Source organism: Sabethes cyaneus, chromosome 2 (assembly GCF_943734655.1).
Source record: "Sabethes cyaneus chromosome 2, idSabCyanKW18_F2, whole genome shotgun sequence".
NCBI classification, from domain to species: Eukaryota; Metazoa; Arthropoda; class Insecta; order Diptera; family Culicidae; genus Sabethes; species Sabethes cyaneus.
In genome coordinates, this window is record NC_071354.1 from 45,053,805 (window position 1) to 45,069,772 (window position 15,968).

Here is a 15,968-nt window from a genome sequence, read left to right on the forward strand (position 1 = left end):
TTTTGCTTTTTAATTTTATTATCGCATATACTTTTTACATTTCGCTCTACAATTTTTTAAGGGTAGTTTTTTACAATCGACGGAGGAGACGGTAGAAAAAATTGATGAAAAACAATGGTGCTTTTAGTATCCAAGGAGAGTGAGACAAACACAAAACGTGAAGAGCAGGAGTCAGATATGAAAGGGTCATTGAAGCAACGCTTATTAAGTGCCGAAGCAGTTCTTCGATGAACACCTCAACGGCGAAGTTGCAGAATGAGTCGGAACGGAAGCTAATCTAGAAGTGACTATGGAAGATAGTAATGTTACAGAACCTGATCTCCAAGAAGTCAAACGAGAAATCAGATTGCTGAAGACCAACCAAGCCGCTGGTAAGGACTGCCTACCGGCAGAGCTTTATCCACATGGCCGAGAAACGTTGGCAATGGTTCTACACTAGGTTATTTCTAGTATTTGAAATAATCTACCGAGGGAATTAATTAATTAAATGCCTGACCTCATTTTAAAGGTATCGACAAAAACACGAGGCTAGTCTATCCTGTTTCTTATTTTTATTTTCGTTTATTCCCATTCTATTGCTTTATTTTTTGTTTTCGTTTTTTCCCTTTTCCCATTTTTCTTACTCTTTAGCATTTTACAATTTCTAATGCAATTCTCTTTCTTGTTTACCATCATAACACGGTGTTACACAGAAAAAATATTTCTCAAATTACCTAGTGTACGTTGTTAGTCACACCTAGTACATCGTAAAAACACATTTGAAATCTTCATAACATCCCCAAAATTTCAAGTTATTGCAAAAAAACTGTTTTTGGCTAGGTGTACACATAATTATTGAGTTATGTATCACTGTATGAGTTATGTATCAATAATTTTCCAAGCAATTTTAGGTTTTTATACATTTTTGGATAGCTTAAAGGATGAGCTTTCAGGATATATATATACATTTACTATGCTTCTGCAAAAGTTAGACAAGATTTTTTCAATTAAACATGAAATTTAACTGAAAAATTAAAATTTTTCACACTTTAGGGGTCCTTAAAGTGACCTTAACAATGACTCACATTCCTAAGCTCAACATCACTTATTTTATATTCAATCCTAAGACTTTGGTCAAAATTTCAGCCAAATCGGTCAACATTTGCAAATTTGAGACCATTTTTAAGAGTTGTAGAATTTGTTGCTTCTCATACCACCCGCCTAATCTTTCATCGTGTACAAGATGCTCAGTTGTAAGATTAGGTGGGTGATATATGAGAAGCAACGAATTCTACAACTCTTAAAATAGGCTTCAAATTTGCAAATGTTGACCGATTTGGCTGAAATTTTGACCAAAGTCTTAGAATTGAATATAAAACAATTGATGTTGTGCTGAGGAATAAGGTCAGTTTAAGGACCCCTAAGGTGTGAAAAATTTCATCACTTCATCATTTTGCATTTCTGGAGGTGAATTTGCTTTCTCGTAACATGTCTTTCTCATTCCAATTTCGCATTTAATCTCCTTCTTTTATTGGTGCTCTTTTTTTATTTTTATACAGAAGAAAATATAAATCTTCTCCGTTTAAATTTACTTCTAAATACACAACATTATTTTTGTTACCATATTTTAAAAATCTTTTCCCACCCTTTCTTTCATTATTTTTGATTTTTTTCCTTTTCGTTGCTACTGTTCCTATGTGGTTTTGCTCCCTTTTCCATTTTTTACTCGTATTTTGTTCATCTTGCGTGCTCATTTACTTTGCCCCTTTCTCATTTCTTACAACATTTCTTACTTCGCTTTCCATTTTTCCATCTTGCTTCCTTTTCCGATTTTCATACTTTTTTTTCTAAATTTCTCCTTGTTTTGTTCTTTTCTTATTTACTTTAATTGTTTCTTCTTCTTGTCTTTCATTTTTTTCTCTCTTTTTTTGGTTTCTTTATTGCCATTTCTTGTTTGCCTTGCGAATCACCAATTTTTGTCTTTTCCTCATTTTTATTTTTCTTTTCCATTGTGTTCCATTGAAAATAAGAACAAACAAAAATCAAAAAACAAAAAAAAAAGCAGAGAACTAGTTTATAAAAAACATGTAAAACAAAAAAGAACTCGAACAGCTAGCAGAACTTACTAACACGATATAAAACAAAATACAGAAGAGACCCTAAGATTGAAACAATAGAGACAAAATTTACTATCTTTATCAATTTTTCGTATATTTGTCTTATTTTCCTTTTTCAATCTCTTTTCCTTTTGTCGTTTACCTTTTCGCTTTCCCTTTCATTAAGCTTAGGTCATTTAGAAATTGGACAATTTCGATTGCGTGTATTCTGTTCAACCAGTCTTTCAATCGAAACACTTTCTCTAAGGATAATTTATAAAAAAACTGAATTGTACCACTCATCTTTATTTCGAAGAAATTCTTTCACTTTAACGTCGATGCCGCCCATCAGTCGGCGCACACTTTCAGCCACGGTTCACGGTCTTAGCCAGCAGGGTCCTCGATATTTTTCATCTGACTATTGGTGATTGTATACTTCTCTGTTGGGAGGACCTAATGAAAATTAGGTGAACTCAGATCTTTTGCTATTTACTGGATTCCATTGTCTTTGTACCGTCATAACCCGTCCTTGATATAATGGCAGCTGGCTAAATCTGGTCAAAACGTAACTGTATCATTGTGGGACGCTACGAAAACTAAAATCTGTGCCTCAACAACACTCTGTTTTGCATACTTCCAAATCCAGAATCTTATCCGTCACAAAAACACTGGTTGTCTTGCCATACGAACAGATGCCTTGCTGTTTTTTTGCGAACTTAGCCACGAAAACAAACTTGAATTCGCTAGGAAGCTTGCCGTGAGCAGAATTTGATCCCCGGGTTTTGGTTGGAAACGGCTTTTATCGTCGAGTAAGACACATCCATCGTATTTCGTCAACATCTGGACGTATAGCTTACGAGCCCAGATTCTGGTCTCTGTTTGTTGGCTATTTGCTGCGTAACACTTGTAGCTGTTCCGGAGATGAATTCGCCGCACAACATAGCGGTCAATATTTAGTTTTTTTCGCCAAAGCATGATCCGTGATGCTGGCCTCGACTTCCAGACTGTCCTTCAAATGCAGTTCCACTCCAATGAGAATTTCTTTGTACTTTTCAATCACTCGCATCATAGTCCTTTTAGGGCAATCCATCAGTATTACCAGCTCCCTACCCGAACGCTAATGGATTTTGCAGATGACTACAATTATTTTTCTTTTCTCCTCCTGCGTGATAATGCATTTCGAAATAACGTTAGTTTTAAACTGCTAAAGCAAAAATGCTTGGCAATAAAACGCGGTCAAAAGTTTTATCAAAAGATAAAAGAGAAGATATGTATAGCAGAAGAAACAGAAACGGACAGGGTTTCCTTCAAATATGTTAAGAAATTTAACACACATGCATAGTTTGCTGATTATCGAACTTGTCGCTTGTACACTCTGTACATCGAATGTTTTTGAATGATTTTCTTTTCAGATCGGAATCCCTATACAGCAGCAAGACAAGAATAAAAAATAAAGTGAAATCATAAAACTTAGAAATCAGCAGCACTTAATTGCGCCCTGACTTTGTTGCGTTGCTCGTCCCAAGGTCTTGACATTGAATCACTACAACACACTACTAGGCCGCAGCGCACCGGACGGACAGATGAGCGATGTAAAAATAGACAGTTAAAGATTCGATCGCAGTGCAGATAATGGTATTATTTAAATCGAGCTATTTGACAGCTTTCTCCTCCACCGTATAGGTAGGTAGGTGCTGCATTCCGAAACGGGCGCCATACGTTCGAGCGACCGGCGTGTGGTGCTGCGCCTAGCAACAACAGCAGCAGCATCCAGGTCAAGCTTGGATGGCATTCGCGGTTGATCGACGGTGCAGAACCATTCTCAGTGCAAAGCTGCTGATTTTTTTATGCCAACATATATGTACAATACCGCATACTCAAACAAATGTGAAGGTTTCGGTTCATTAGTGGGCACATATTTAATGAGCGAAAGTTGAATTTTTATTAAATTCAATTGAAAATCATAAAACGTGTTTCAAATCAATTTAAAAACTGTTTTAGTTTATTGCTATCTATGCACGTGTTAGTTCAAATGGAATTCAAAATTTCGTTTCAAAAACAGGTACAAAGAATAATGCAAACAAATATGGTAAAGCTGTTAGAAAAAGGTGATATCCTCTAAGCAAAACTAGCTATTGCACCTTCAAGCTGAGCTACAATTGAATAAAATGGCGACACCGAGATTCCTGCAAAGTGCTTCAAGGCAACCTAGCAGCAGCCGAACAACGCTTTGAAGTGAGCAAACGGAATGAATGCGTAATTATAATTTAATGTATGCAAAGTCTCTTTGTACACTTGTGTTTCGGTTTTGTGCTGTCATGAAACGCTAACGGAAGACTCGACGCCGAGAGTAGTAGGCCGTTTTCAAACAAAGGTTAGAGAACCGAAGGTCCTATGTCCGTGTGTGCTAGGGTGTGCAAAGATGGGCATATTAATGCCTATATAAGTGCATACATACATGCCTACCCGTGAGGAGGAGTCGTATATCTACCAACAAATTTGTCAGTAACAACCAACTGCACTGATTTTATTGTCATTTTTGGATTTGAAAAACAAAAGCGTTCTTCTACCCAATTTTGTCAACAGATTTTTCTAATTTACTCTCGGTGTATGCCCCAAGGGATTGATGTTTAATCTCTGCGGACATCAGGTCTTCCATCATTTATATATGACTTTTGAACTATTTTTTCACTGAAAAGTTGCCGTGATTTGGCGCTTGTTTTAAGCTATCTCAGCTCAGGACAAATATGCAACAAAAACTTAGCGAAAATACGGAGACAGTTACCCTTATTCTGCGAGGCGAGTGACGTGACTATGTTACAGTCACCGCGAATCAGGTGACAATTGTCACCTAGGTGACTCGCCTTGTCACTTAGGTGACAAGGGTTTCTTACGTAGGTGACACGATTGTCACTTAGATGACTCGACTCGCCGTGGCGAGTCACGGCGAGTGACAATTTTCGTATTGAGTCATGTGACTCGCAGAATAAGGGTAAGTAAGTTGAAAAAACGATGGAGAAGACGCCGAAACAGCAACAAAAGAGATGACAAAAATGGTAAAGACACGCAAAAAAGAGACATCAACAGACAAACATTGGCAAAGACTTGGGTATAAACGTCTTTAAGACATGAATCTTCTTTCACTTCGCAGTCGATTATTAGAGTACAGGACAATGATGAGGCTAGTGTATCGATCCTACTGCCTCTAGCAGCACCGTTCAGCCGAGCTTCGAACATACGATGACTGGCTTATTAGTACCACAGCATAATACCACAATCGTACCTCAAAGCTAACTGGACGGTTTTAAAAAACATGAAAAGACGAATGACAAAAATATGACAGAGAGATGACAAAATGGCGGTGCACAGGCATCGCAAACACAACAATAAGATGACGAATAGACGACAGAAGAACGACGAAAAGACAGCAACAAACAGACGTTAGACGACGAGGTAGCGGCGAAGACTGTGCAACGACGGCGGAAAGAAGACAAAAGAACGATGACAAGTAAGTGAAAAGACACAAGACGACAAAACTACGAAGAAAAGCCGCCAGAAAAACGACGAAAAAGCGACAAAAATGTCGAAAAAGAAGAAACGACAAAAAGACCATAAATAGAGGAATGCAGAAAATGCGACGAAAATATGATGAAAAACAACGAAACAGAGATAAGAAATGTAAGAAAAAATACAAATGTCGAAAAAAAAGATGCTATCAACATTGGTTGCTGTTGAAATGCCAAGAAGACAAAAAGACGATGTGAAAATGCCAGAATGACAGATGTTAAAAACGGGCTAACATACGTTTAAAAGACGACATCGCAACAGAAAACCCATAAGAAAAAAGAGACCAAAAATGAAGATAACAGTCAAAAGCCAAATGACGAAACAATAAACTTGAAAGAAGGGAAAACAAAGACGAAAGACGACTGATGAAGTACCATGATCGAAAGTAGAGATCATTTATCATTTATAATTGATCTCAAATGTAACAGATTTGATTAAAAAAGTGGTAATTTTCTTCAAATACAATCAAAAACAATGCCTTTAAAAAACAAAGCCTAGGTGCTACAATTTCGTTAACTTAACCTTCTGTTTTTTATACGACAGACTTAGCAGCCAATTAGAGTTAGAGTACAGGACAATTGCAGGTTAGTGCTACAATCCAATTGACTCTAACAGACTCTCGCAGCCGAGATTTGAACATCCGACGACTGCTTTTTATACCAGCATTGTGCTTCGAGGCCAACTGAGAGGCCAATGCCTATAAACAAGTACGAAAGACAGTGAACTTCGGTTAGATGGAATGAAGCGGCGTAAATTAAAACTTTGATGCGTTAGAAAACAGTACGTATTTAACCTAATTTACACTTTTCAGCAAATCTAACGAACATTTAATATTACCAATCCTTACCAAAACTTAAATTTGAATAAATTTTTCTCCTGTGTGTGTGTGATACAATCCATGGCCCGCTGACCGGCAGCGCTTTTATCTAATCTAATCTAATCTCACACTAACGCAGCCAATTCTGGAAGGCATCCTGGAAAATGACGATTACTTGAATCAATCATTTTTCTTGTCAACGGCCAGGCCAACTGCGCAGCATGTACCGCAGAGAGAATTCCAAGGAATCAAGTGGAACTAGAAAAAATACCTAATTCCATCAAACTCCTTGAAATCAAGGGAAGGAAGAAAGCGTGGACCTCCCGTACCAAACGCTTCCCATATACATAGATAATGATTTATTTACAGTCGTTGGGAGTATCTTTGCTAATAAAGGTTAAGTGATACTCCGGACCCTCAGGGATGAACTAATGGCATTTAGACCAGAAGCCAGGCTGCAATTGGCCAAGGATATAGCGCCTTATTTCGCTCTCTGAAAATAGATTAGTTTGCCAAAAAAATTAGTATAAATCATATAATACTTGAAATTAAAGTCGTGTGGTTTAATGGTTGCCTAAAACTACATTTGTAAGGTTAGGAACTGAAAACCGCACGACCCCGCACCTCCTAGCTTGGCTACTCAATTATACAAATTGAAGTGTTACCAGGTATGGCCACGTGGAGGCGCTAGGTAGGGGCTTGGGATGGCTAGAGCTATGTTGGGCGCTTCTTCCTAGTTGCCTTCCCCATTTCATACCCCCGCTGACCGGCAGCGCTTTTATGTAAAAAAAATTACTTGCATGTTTTAGTTAGAAAGTTTGTCTACTTAAATGCAAATAATTTTAGTCCTGGAGATAGAAGGTGATAGCTCTATTGTTCATCCAACGACCCATTTCTAGAATGCCTGGAAATACACGCACATTCCGAAGTCGCCTTGATAAACAATAAGCCCCGCATGGATACTTTTACATATCCACACTTCCAGAATAATTTTCATTATTCTGGCGCGTATTTAATTTGACAAAATCATAGTTATAATTTGAAACAAGCAGCATGCGAAGCTGATTTGAAATAGTTCTCTTCCATATATATACCGTTTAAGTTCTATTTTGGAGATATTGCATTAAACACGAAATTTCATTCATTCAAATTATCCGCTTTTATAATTTTAATCAAAATACAGCCGAAGAGAACATTTCAGTTGCTCAGCTACACATTTCAAAACTCTGCTTAACTATTTTAATTTTGATGCATAACAGCATCATCTGTACCGTAGCGCCAACTACATGTCAAACGAAACCCATATTCGTCAATAAACATCGAAAACAATTGGTATCTCGAATTAGTTTTTATGGGGTTTCTATGACATGTCATCGGAAACTACTTTAAGTTTGAAAATATCCGTGCTTATCCTTTGTAAATCAGTGGGATTAGGAAGCCATCAGCACTAAACAACACACTCGCGCAAACTGCAGAAATAAATACTGAGTTTTAACACTGAAAATTTCGAAAGCAGCGGAGCGATAAAATAAAAACAACAATTCTGAACCGTGCTGCCAGAACTCTCAATTTGAATAAATTTTGCTCCTGTCCTTATTTTGAATCGAGATCTTAACTGTGTTTTCGGTAATAAAAACTACAGGGATACCTCGATATAAGACAATTTATGATTTCAAAAAGTTGTCTTATACCGAAATTGTCTTATATCCAGAGGTTGGAAAACTCGCAAAATGAATAGATACGCCGAGCATCGGCAAACGGTTTTTATCATGATAAAACAGCTACGCGAGTGGTTCAATTCGCCTATAACAATGAGCAACATACACTCACGCTTCGTAGCATCGCTGAATATACGAATATCGTGAGCAACGCAAAAGTGCGATTGGACGCTTTTTGCTGCTTGTAAAGCCACTAACACTACTTTAAACTATTCTCTGTACGTGGTAATATTATTTTGAATAATTTCCGACGTCCCCGGGCATTCTGTATCCAAAAAATCGAACACACTCAATGTTCAATATTCAATTTTTGAACGAATTCTGATGTTCACATTGAGGTTCTGTTCGTGATAAAATTCGAAGCTGATGCGTGCATTATCGGCGAGGCAGGCGAATAGTGTATGTTCATGAGGGATGTTCATCGATTCAAATGATCACTTTTTCGCGAATTCTCCAACCACTGCTTATATCGAAACACGATTTAAAAAAAAATTGCCTTAGCGGTCGCCTATTTTGCTCTGTGTTGTGTGTTTACATTTTTTGAACTATTTATTATTGTTTAAACTATTAGTTTTTTATAATTTTTACGGTTATCTTGAAATATTGAACATCTTCATGGCGCCGATATTGGAATGGAAAATTAGCTCTGGTATCGTTACCAGCTATGTCAAAGGGATTGATTCGATATAAGACAAAAATTGCCTTATATGGAATTGTCTTATATCGAGGTTGTTTTACAACGAGGCTGTCTTATATCGAGGTATCCCTGTACGACTTTTTCTTCAGCAAAGTCTGGCAACGCGGTCCCACAGGGTCCTGTAAAATAACTGTGTAAAACTGTGTTAGGATAGGGATATCATCACGGATGTCTTCATACAAGTAAAAGTAACCATAATTGATATTGCGCTACCGCTCGCTAGTCCATAAAGTGCAATCAACTTTGGGCAACCAAAGCAAAGCCTAGGTGCTACATTCCGTTATCAAAATTTGATCTTCTATTTTCGGTACAGCGGGTTTCGCAGTCAGCGGTTAGAGTACAGGATAGTTGCGGGGCTAGTGCTGCGATCCTATTGACTCTAACAGCCTTGCCCTACTGAGATTCGAACCTACGACAACTGGATTTTTAGTCCAGCGTCGTACCTTAAGGCCATCTAGAAAGCAACTTTGGTATGTATAGCTCCAGTAGTAATTACTGCCATTGGACTTGTTCCCTGTTGTTTACCACGCTCTTTAGAAGAGCTGGTGCAGCACAGCAAAAAGCAAAAGCGAAACAGAGTTTGGAAAGCGTAATCAAACAAAAGCGAGAGTGGTAAATGAAAAATGGAAAGACCAATGGTTAAAGAAAACAGAAAATGGAAAAAACCAAAAAATCAGTGGGAAAAAATGGCAAAGAGAAATAGGAAAATAGGAAATAGGAGACGAAAATGGGAGATTGAAAAGGGAAAAGGCAAAGGAACTTGGGAACAAAAAATAGTAGATTTGAAAGGAAAATGGTAGATTGAAAATGGAAATGGCGAAGGGAAATGGAAAAGGGAAATAGAAAAAAAATGGGAAAAGGAAATAGGAGAGGGAAAAGAACAGAGAAGTTGGAAGACCGGAAAGGGAAACGCAAAAGGAAATAGAAAAGGGAAGTAGGAAAGAAAAATGGTAACGGGAGATAGTGATATGGGAAATATAAAATGAAAAAAGGAAATGAGAAAGAAAAACGGTAAATGGAAATGAAAAACGAAAAATGCAAAAGAGCTGTGGCAGAGGAAAATGGTAAAGAAAATAAGGAAAGGAAAAGGGGAAGGTATTTGGAAAAAAAGAAATGGGAAAAGGGACATGGCAAAGGGAAATACATAAGGAAAATGGGAGATTGGAAAAGGAAATGGAAAATGGAGGAGAGAATTGAAAAAGTGAAATGGGAAAGAAAAGTGGGAAAGAGTAATAGGAAAGGTAAATGGGAGATTGGAAAAGAAAATGTGTAACGAGAAAGAAAAATGGAACAGAAAAGACGAAAATGGAAATGCGTACAGAAAGAAGACAGTAGGAAAGGAAAATGGGAGATAGGAAAAGTAAATGGGAAAGGAAAAAGGGAAAAGGAAAGGGAAAAGAAAAATAGAGAAGGGAAATGGGGAAATGAAAATTGTAAAGGGAAATAGAAATGTGATGTGGCAACAAGAATTGAGGGAGGAAAATGGGATGTAGGGAAAATGGAATGTGAAGGAAAACGGTAAAAGAAAACGGGAAGGGAAAATGGGAGAGGCAATTGGGAAAGGGAAAAGGAAATGGGAAACAGGGCAGGAAAATGAAATAAGGAAGTTGAAAAAGAAAATGCGAAAAGGAAAATAGAAATGGGGAGGAAATGGTAAAGGAATTAGAAGAAAGGAAATATGAGCATATCAGCTGGCAACGGAAATTGAATGTATTTCGAAAATAGGCTACAAGCCCTTTACCCATTCTTAAATCTATACAAGTAGTAATGATAATAAATATAAATTCTACAAGTCACAAACGTTGCAAAAATTACAAGTTTCATGACTTCATGACTTCATGACAAATAGTATTAAAGTTAACGTTATTGTCCTCTGAAGTATGAACTAAGTCTATTTCTAATCACATCCGAGCTCATGCCAATGGTTATAATATGCTGCAATGCATTGAAGGCATTCATGAATTGAGAAGTAGGTTCGTGCTGCGAATAATTTCTGGATCGAAAAGGCGGCTCAAAAGTCACACTCCGTCAACGCAGGGACTGCACTATCGTTAAATATTTACCGACTGCTCAGAGGTTGGCTGTTTGTTTGTTCTGAGAGGATGTCCTAAAAAAAAGTACGATATTGGCTATTTTATGTCTCGAGTGGACCGTATCAATATCCACCAGAGAACAGAGATCGTGGTACGGTGCTAGCTGTTCTCCGTTCCATCTAAAATTCCTGAGACCGAATCTTATAAACCTTTTCTGGATCGCTTCGATGCGCTGGATGTGCGTTATATTCTGAGGACGCCAAATAACGCTTGCAAAATCGAGTTTACTTCTAACAAGGCCTTTGTAGATCGATAGTACTGCGTAAGGGTCGTCGAGATCACGGCCAAATCTTCTGGCAAGCGCATAAAGTCTCAGACTCTCCTTGATCACATTGACAATATGCCTACTAAAGGAAAGCGAGCGATCGAACGTTACCCCCAGGTCACGTACATATTCAACTCGCGGCACCATATTTCTTCGGTATGCATAACCAAAGATAACAGGGTTGGCTTTTCTGGTAAAGGTCATAACTGAAAACTTGTTCGTATTTACTCCACGGATTTTGCAGTATCTTCCCACATGACCTAAATCAAGCTGCAATTTCATGCAATCACTAATGAATTTGATGGAAAAACAGATTTTCACATCATCTGCGTAAATCAGTATAATTGCATGGAAGATAACTTCAGGCAATTTGTTCATCAGAAGCACGAATAGCAACGGTCCTAAGTGACTGCCTTGTGGTACTCCTGAGTGCACAGTAAACGAATGAGATTTGTAGCCACGCATTTTTACAAATTGTACTCTATATATATATTGATTTTATGTGCAACGTAAGAACACTAAATAACGCGATTACTAGACACTATATTTGAGGTACGATTTTACCCAGTTGTACAGCGGGCCTCGAATGCCAAAATCTTTAACCGCCTCCAAGATACTATTAAAGTCGACAGCATCAAATGCTTTACTCATATCTGTATATTTACAATCCACTTGAAAACCTTTTGAAATATAATCTGTGACTGTAGAACTGAATTCACAAAGGTTTGTAATGACAGATTTTTTCTTCAGGAATCCGTGTTGCGCAGGAGAGATACGGCTACTCACATTATCGTAAAGGCGACTGTAAACTAACGACTCAACAAGCTTCGGAATAACCGATGGAATAGCTACTCCACGGTAATTTTCCATATGAACTTTAGCCCCTTTTTTATGCATCGGAGTGATGTGCGAGACCTTCCAGATCCCCGGAAAATGGCCTGTAGCTTGTGACACATTGAATAAGCGTGAAGAGGCACCACAAATTCTAGTCGAAACTGTTTTAAGATTATATTTGTTAGCATATCAGGTCCTGCAGACTTATTGACATCGAGCTCGCAAATATCGTTTTCCACACAAGAATTGGACAATTGGTACGGTACATCGTCACTATCAACGGACAATTCGGTGATGCTGCTTGTTTCTTCAGTAAAAACATTTTCAAAAAACTGCGCGAAAAGTTCTGTTGATGATTGAACATCAGTAGATGTGACACACTTGTAACAGAGACAATCCGGAACGCTGGAACTCTTTCTTCTGCTGGTCACAAATTTCCAAAACGCTTTGGGGTTACTTTTCAAACGAAATTGCATGTCTGCGATGTAGAAACCCTGATACGAATCCCTATGAGCGGCCTTAAACGTTCTTAGTATTTGTTTGTACTTTAACACATTTTCGTTTGAAGGAGACCGGCGCACCCGCTTCAGAGCTGCTCTTTTCTCCTTCATTAAATTAAATTTACCGGTGTAAACCATGGGCAACCATGGCCAACGTTGGGCAACTGAAGAGAAAGTGGGAGAGGTGGGGGGGGGGGGGGTGCAAGAAAACAAAGAGAATATTTCAATGGTACAAAACAAGTGCGTTTTAAGCATTTTTACTACAAGTTTAAGCGTGAAAACCAAATCTATTATTTTTATTATTCTACATGCAAAAACCTACAAAATGACAGACAAAATCAAAAGAAAAATTTTATTGCCGATTTTCGGAAAACTCGTTGTTAGAACCGTTGTCCGTTGTTAGAGTTGTTGTTTGTGTTAGAAGCGTCAACACTCCGTACACTCATTTTTCGAGTTCCTTTGGCTGTAGAGCCCACAGACAAATTGATTTTATGAAAAAAAATCAGGCCTATTTCAAAGGGGTGGAGGAGGGAACAAAAACTTTATAAATAATTTGCACAGGCCTAAGAAAGTGAATAGGGAATGACAGAAAAATTTAACGTTAAGGAAAAATATCGAAAAATAATGGAAATGATGGCTGTAATGGAGAAGAAAATGAAAAAACTGAATGGGTGGGAAATTTAACTCAGAAATTTATAGTAAAATGGGAAACATTAGAATTAGATAACGGGAGAAGTAAATTGCAAAGGAATGTGGGGGATGAAAATCGATAGTTATAAAAAAACCATTACGAAAATATAAGGCTTTAAGACAGGCTGGAATGCTAGAATAGGAAAAAATAGTCTAATGGGAAAGAGAATTATAAATGTGAAATGGAAATGAAAAATTTGAAAAAGCTATGTAAAGAAAATAGAAATGGGTCATTCCATGCCAAGTGACTGAAAAAAGTTCAAACGTATAATCGACCTTCACCGATTTGAACCAAATTTTGCCAGATTGTTCGTTTTCGTTCAGAAAGTAAAAATCTAAAATTTGGTACGGATCGAACATTCCCTCGATTAATGAAAGCGTCTCCATTCTTAAGAAAAATACCCGATTTTTTCAAAACCTCTTTTTTTCTTTTACTTATATCTCCGGAAATATTAAGTTTAGAAAGACACTATTTTCACATTTTCAAAGAAAAACATCCAAGGAATTCGAAAAAGATACTATTTTTGAGCACCAGTGCTGCCAAACATTTTTAAACTCAATTTGAAAACTAAATTTACATTTTTCTCTCAATGAAGACAATTTTATCTTAAAATTTTTAACTTCATCGTGTTCCACAGATTTTTTTATATAACAATCACTCATCGCCCCGAGGTATTCTTTGCCGATTCTGAGATACAGCATTTTAAAGCATGCAATTCCCCATTTTTAATGTAAAACTAAGAGCAAAATAATTTCTTTTGAAAATGTGAAAATAGTGTCCTTCTGAACCAAATACTTCCGGAGACACAAGCAAAAGAAAATAAGAGGTTTTGACAAAAAAAAGGTATTTTCCTTAAAAATGGAGGTGCCCCCATTAATCGAGGGAATGTCCGACAGGCTTCAAATTTTCGATTTTTGCTTTCTGACCGAAAACGAACAATCTGGCGAAATTTGGTTTAAATTCGTGAAGGTCGATTAAACAGGGCTCGGAAACTTCGCGCGGAATGACCCAAATATTGAATGGTGAAAGCGGATGAAATTATAATGCGAAACAACATGCAGATAACGAAAGTTTCTAACAACAACTCATGCAATAAAAATCTTTACTACTGGAAAAGACACACATATTAAAACAACTAAAGGTCCGCTATTGCCTAACTATTGAAGCGGTAGACGATATTAAAAGAGCACAGTTGCGCAGGAAATCAGGAAGTTGTTACTTGTAGTCGTAATTTTTAATTATATTATTGAACAACTGCTGCCAGAGAAGCTGAGTGCAAAGAAAAACATGCTTAAGCTCTATCGGAGCTAGAAATCACAAAGAACGAATTAACTGATATTTAGTAACCACTCAAGTTGCTTTTTATGCTAAGGATTTGTTCGGTGTAAAACAGCCGCGTAAATTCCGAAACTCGCGAAAAAAACCACATAAATTACAAAATTCGCATAAACATAACCTCATGAATTGCAAAACTATGCGTAAAAATAGTCGCTTAAAAAGCCAACAGCGTAAAAAGCGACATTAATATTGTATTTTAAGTATTTTCGCTTTTAAATGTTTTTGGTTTAATCCGTCATCATAACGTTCGTTTGTTTTTTTTTGGTTTCTCCTAAACATATATGTCTGTATGTCATTCCTTACCAGAGAAATTAAATAAGAAATGCAAGCATATGAAAATCATAACAAAGTATTGGACCAATCTATTAAGCACTTTCCAGCGCACAGCTTTCTCTTCTAATAATGCCTACTAAAATTGCGCAACGTTTAGCTTTTAACAACCCACCTAATAGTGGCAGGTCTCGCATACACTCGCACTTGAATGAAACTAAAAGGCGTTTGTCCATGCCAACTCAATTAAAGAAAGTGCATGCATTCAACGCTATTCTTTGCGACCAGCGTTGCTGGAAACGGTCAGTTTTATGTTGCCAGATAAATAGACACCATTATACTTTATTTATGAATTCAAAGATTATTTACAGCTAATTAATAGTACCTTTTATTGACAGTCCGGCAAAAAGGGTATCCACTAGCGTGTCATGCCTTTATATTATTTTTTATTATGAACTTAATGAGCTCTTACTAATGGTTTTTAACCCTCTATGGGCCCATTTTATCCCAAGCCGTATATTGAAAAGCAAGCTTTTTGCATAAAAGCAATACCGTGACTGCTGGTAATTCTGTGTACACTTTAGATACGGACAGTGTTATGATCTGTGTAAAAAATTCGAATGGGTAGATGGACTAACTGTCTGTAACTTCACTATCGGATAGGATTTTTATCACCGCCAATAGACTAAAACCGTATGAAAGCCGGAATATGGCTGAAGCTGAAACGTTTGGCCAAATTTACGTGGATAGTTTCTAGGCCATATTTACGTTACATGAACACTATGTTTTGAAATAAATATACCGTAAACGCACCTAATTGTGCGCATGGTTCCTGATTCTGCGCACCGCATATTTTCCTTAAAAATTATAGCATGAAATTAAATAAAAGAAAACTTTTTTCAAATTAAATTGGTCGGTGTTAAGTCAGACTGAGACATTTTACTCTAATCAGATTACATAAATGTTACAAATAGCCAGAGATATGAACTCATTTCGAACAGTTGATAGCTTTAAACAACACAGAGTAGCAAACTTTGACTTCGTTTTTCTCGAAATTAGATTTTTGTTACTTGGTTCGGTCTGACTTAACAACGACCAATTCC

General features: G+C 37.2%; 1 protein-coding gene across 1 annotated transcript; it reads right to left on the bottom strand.

Annotated features, from left to right (window-relative positions):
* Nucleotides 1–11,766: 11,766 nt before the first annotated feature.
* On the bottom strand, nt 11,767–12,704 carry LOC128735350 (uncharacterized). Its single transcript, XM_053829839.1, has 2 exons — nt 12,271–12,704; nt 11,767–12,217 (listed from the first exon to the last, which is right to left on the bottom strand). The coding sequence occupies exons 1-2, from the start codon at nt 12,702–12,704 to the stop codon at nt 11,767–11,769; spliced, it is 885 nt and encodes a 294-aa protein (XP_053685814.1).
* Nucleotides 12,705–15,968: the final 3,264 nt, after the last annotated feature.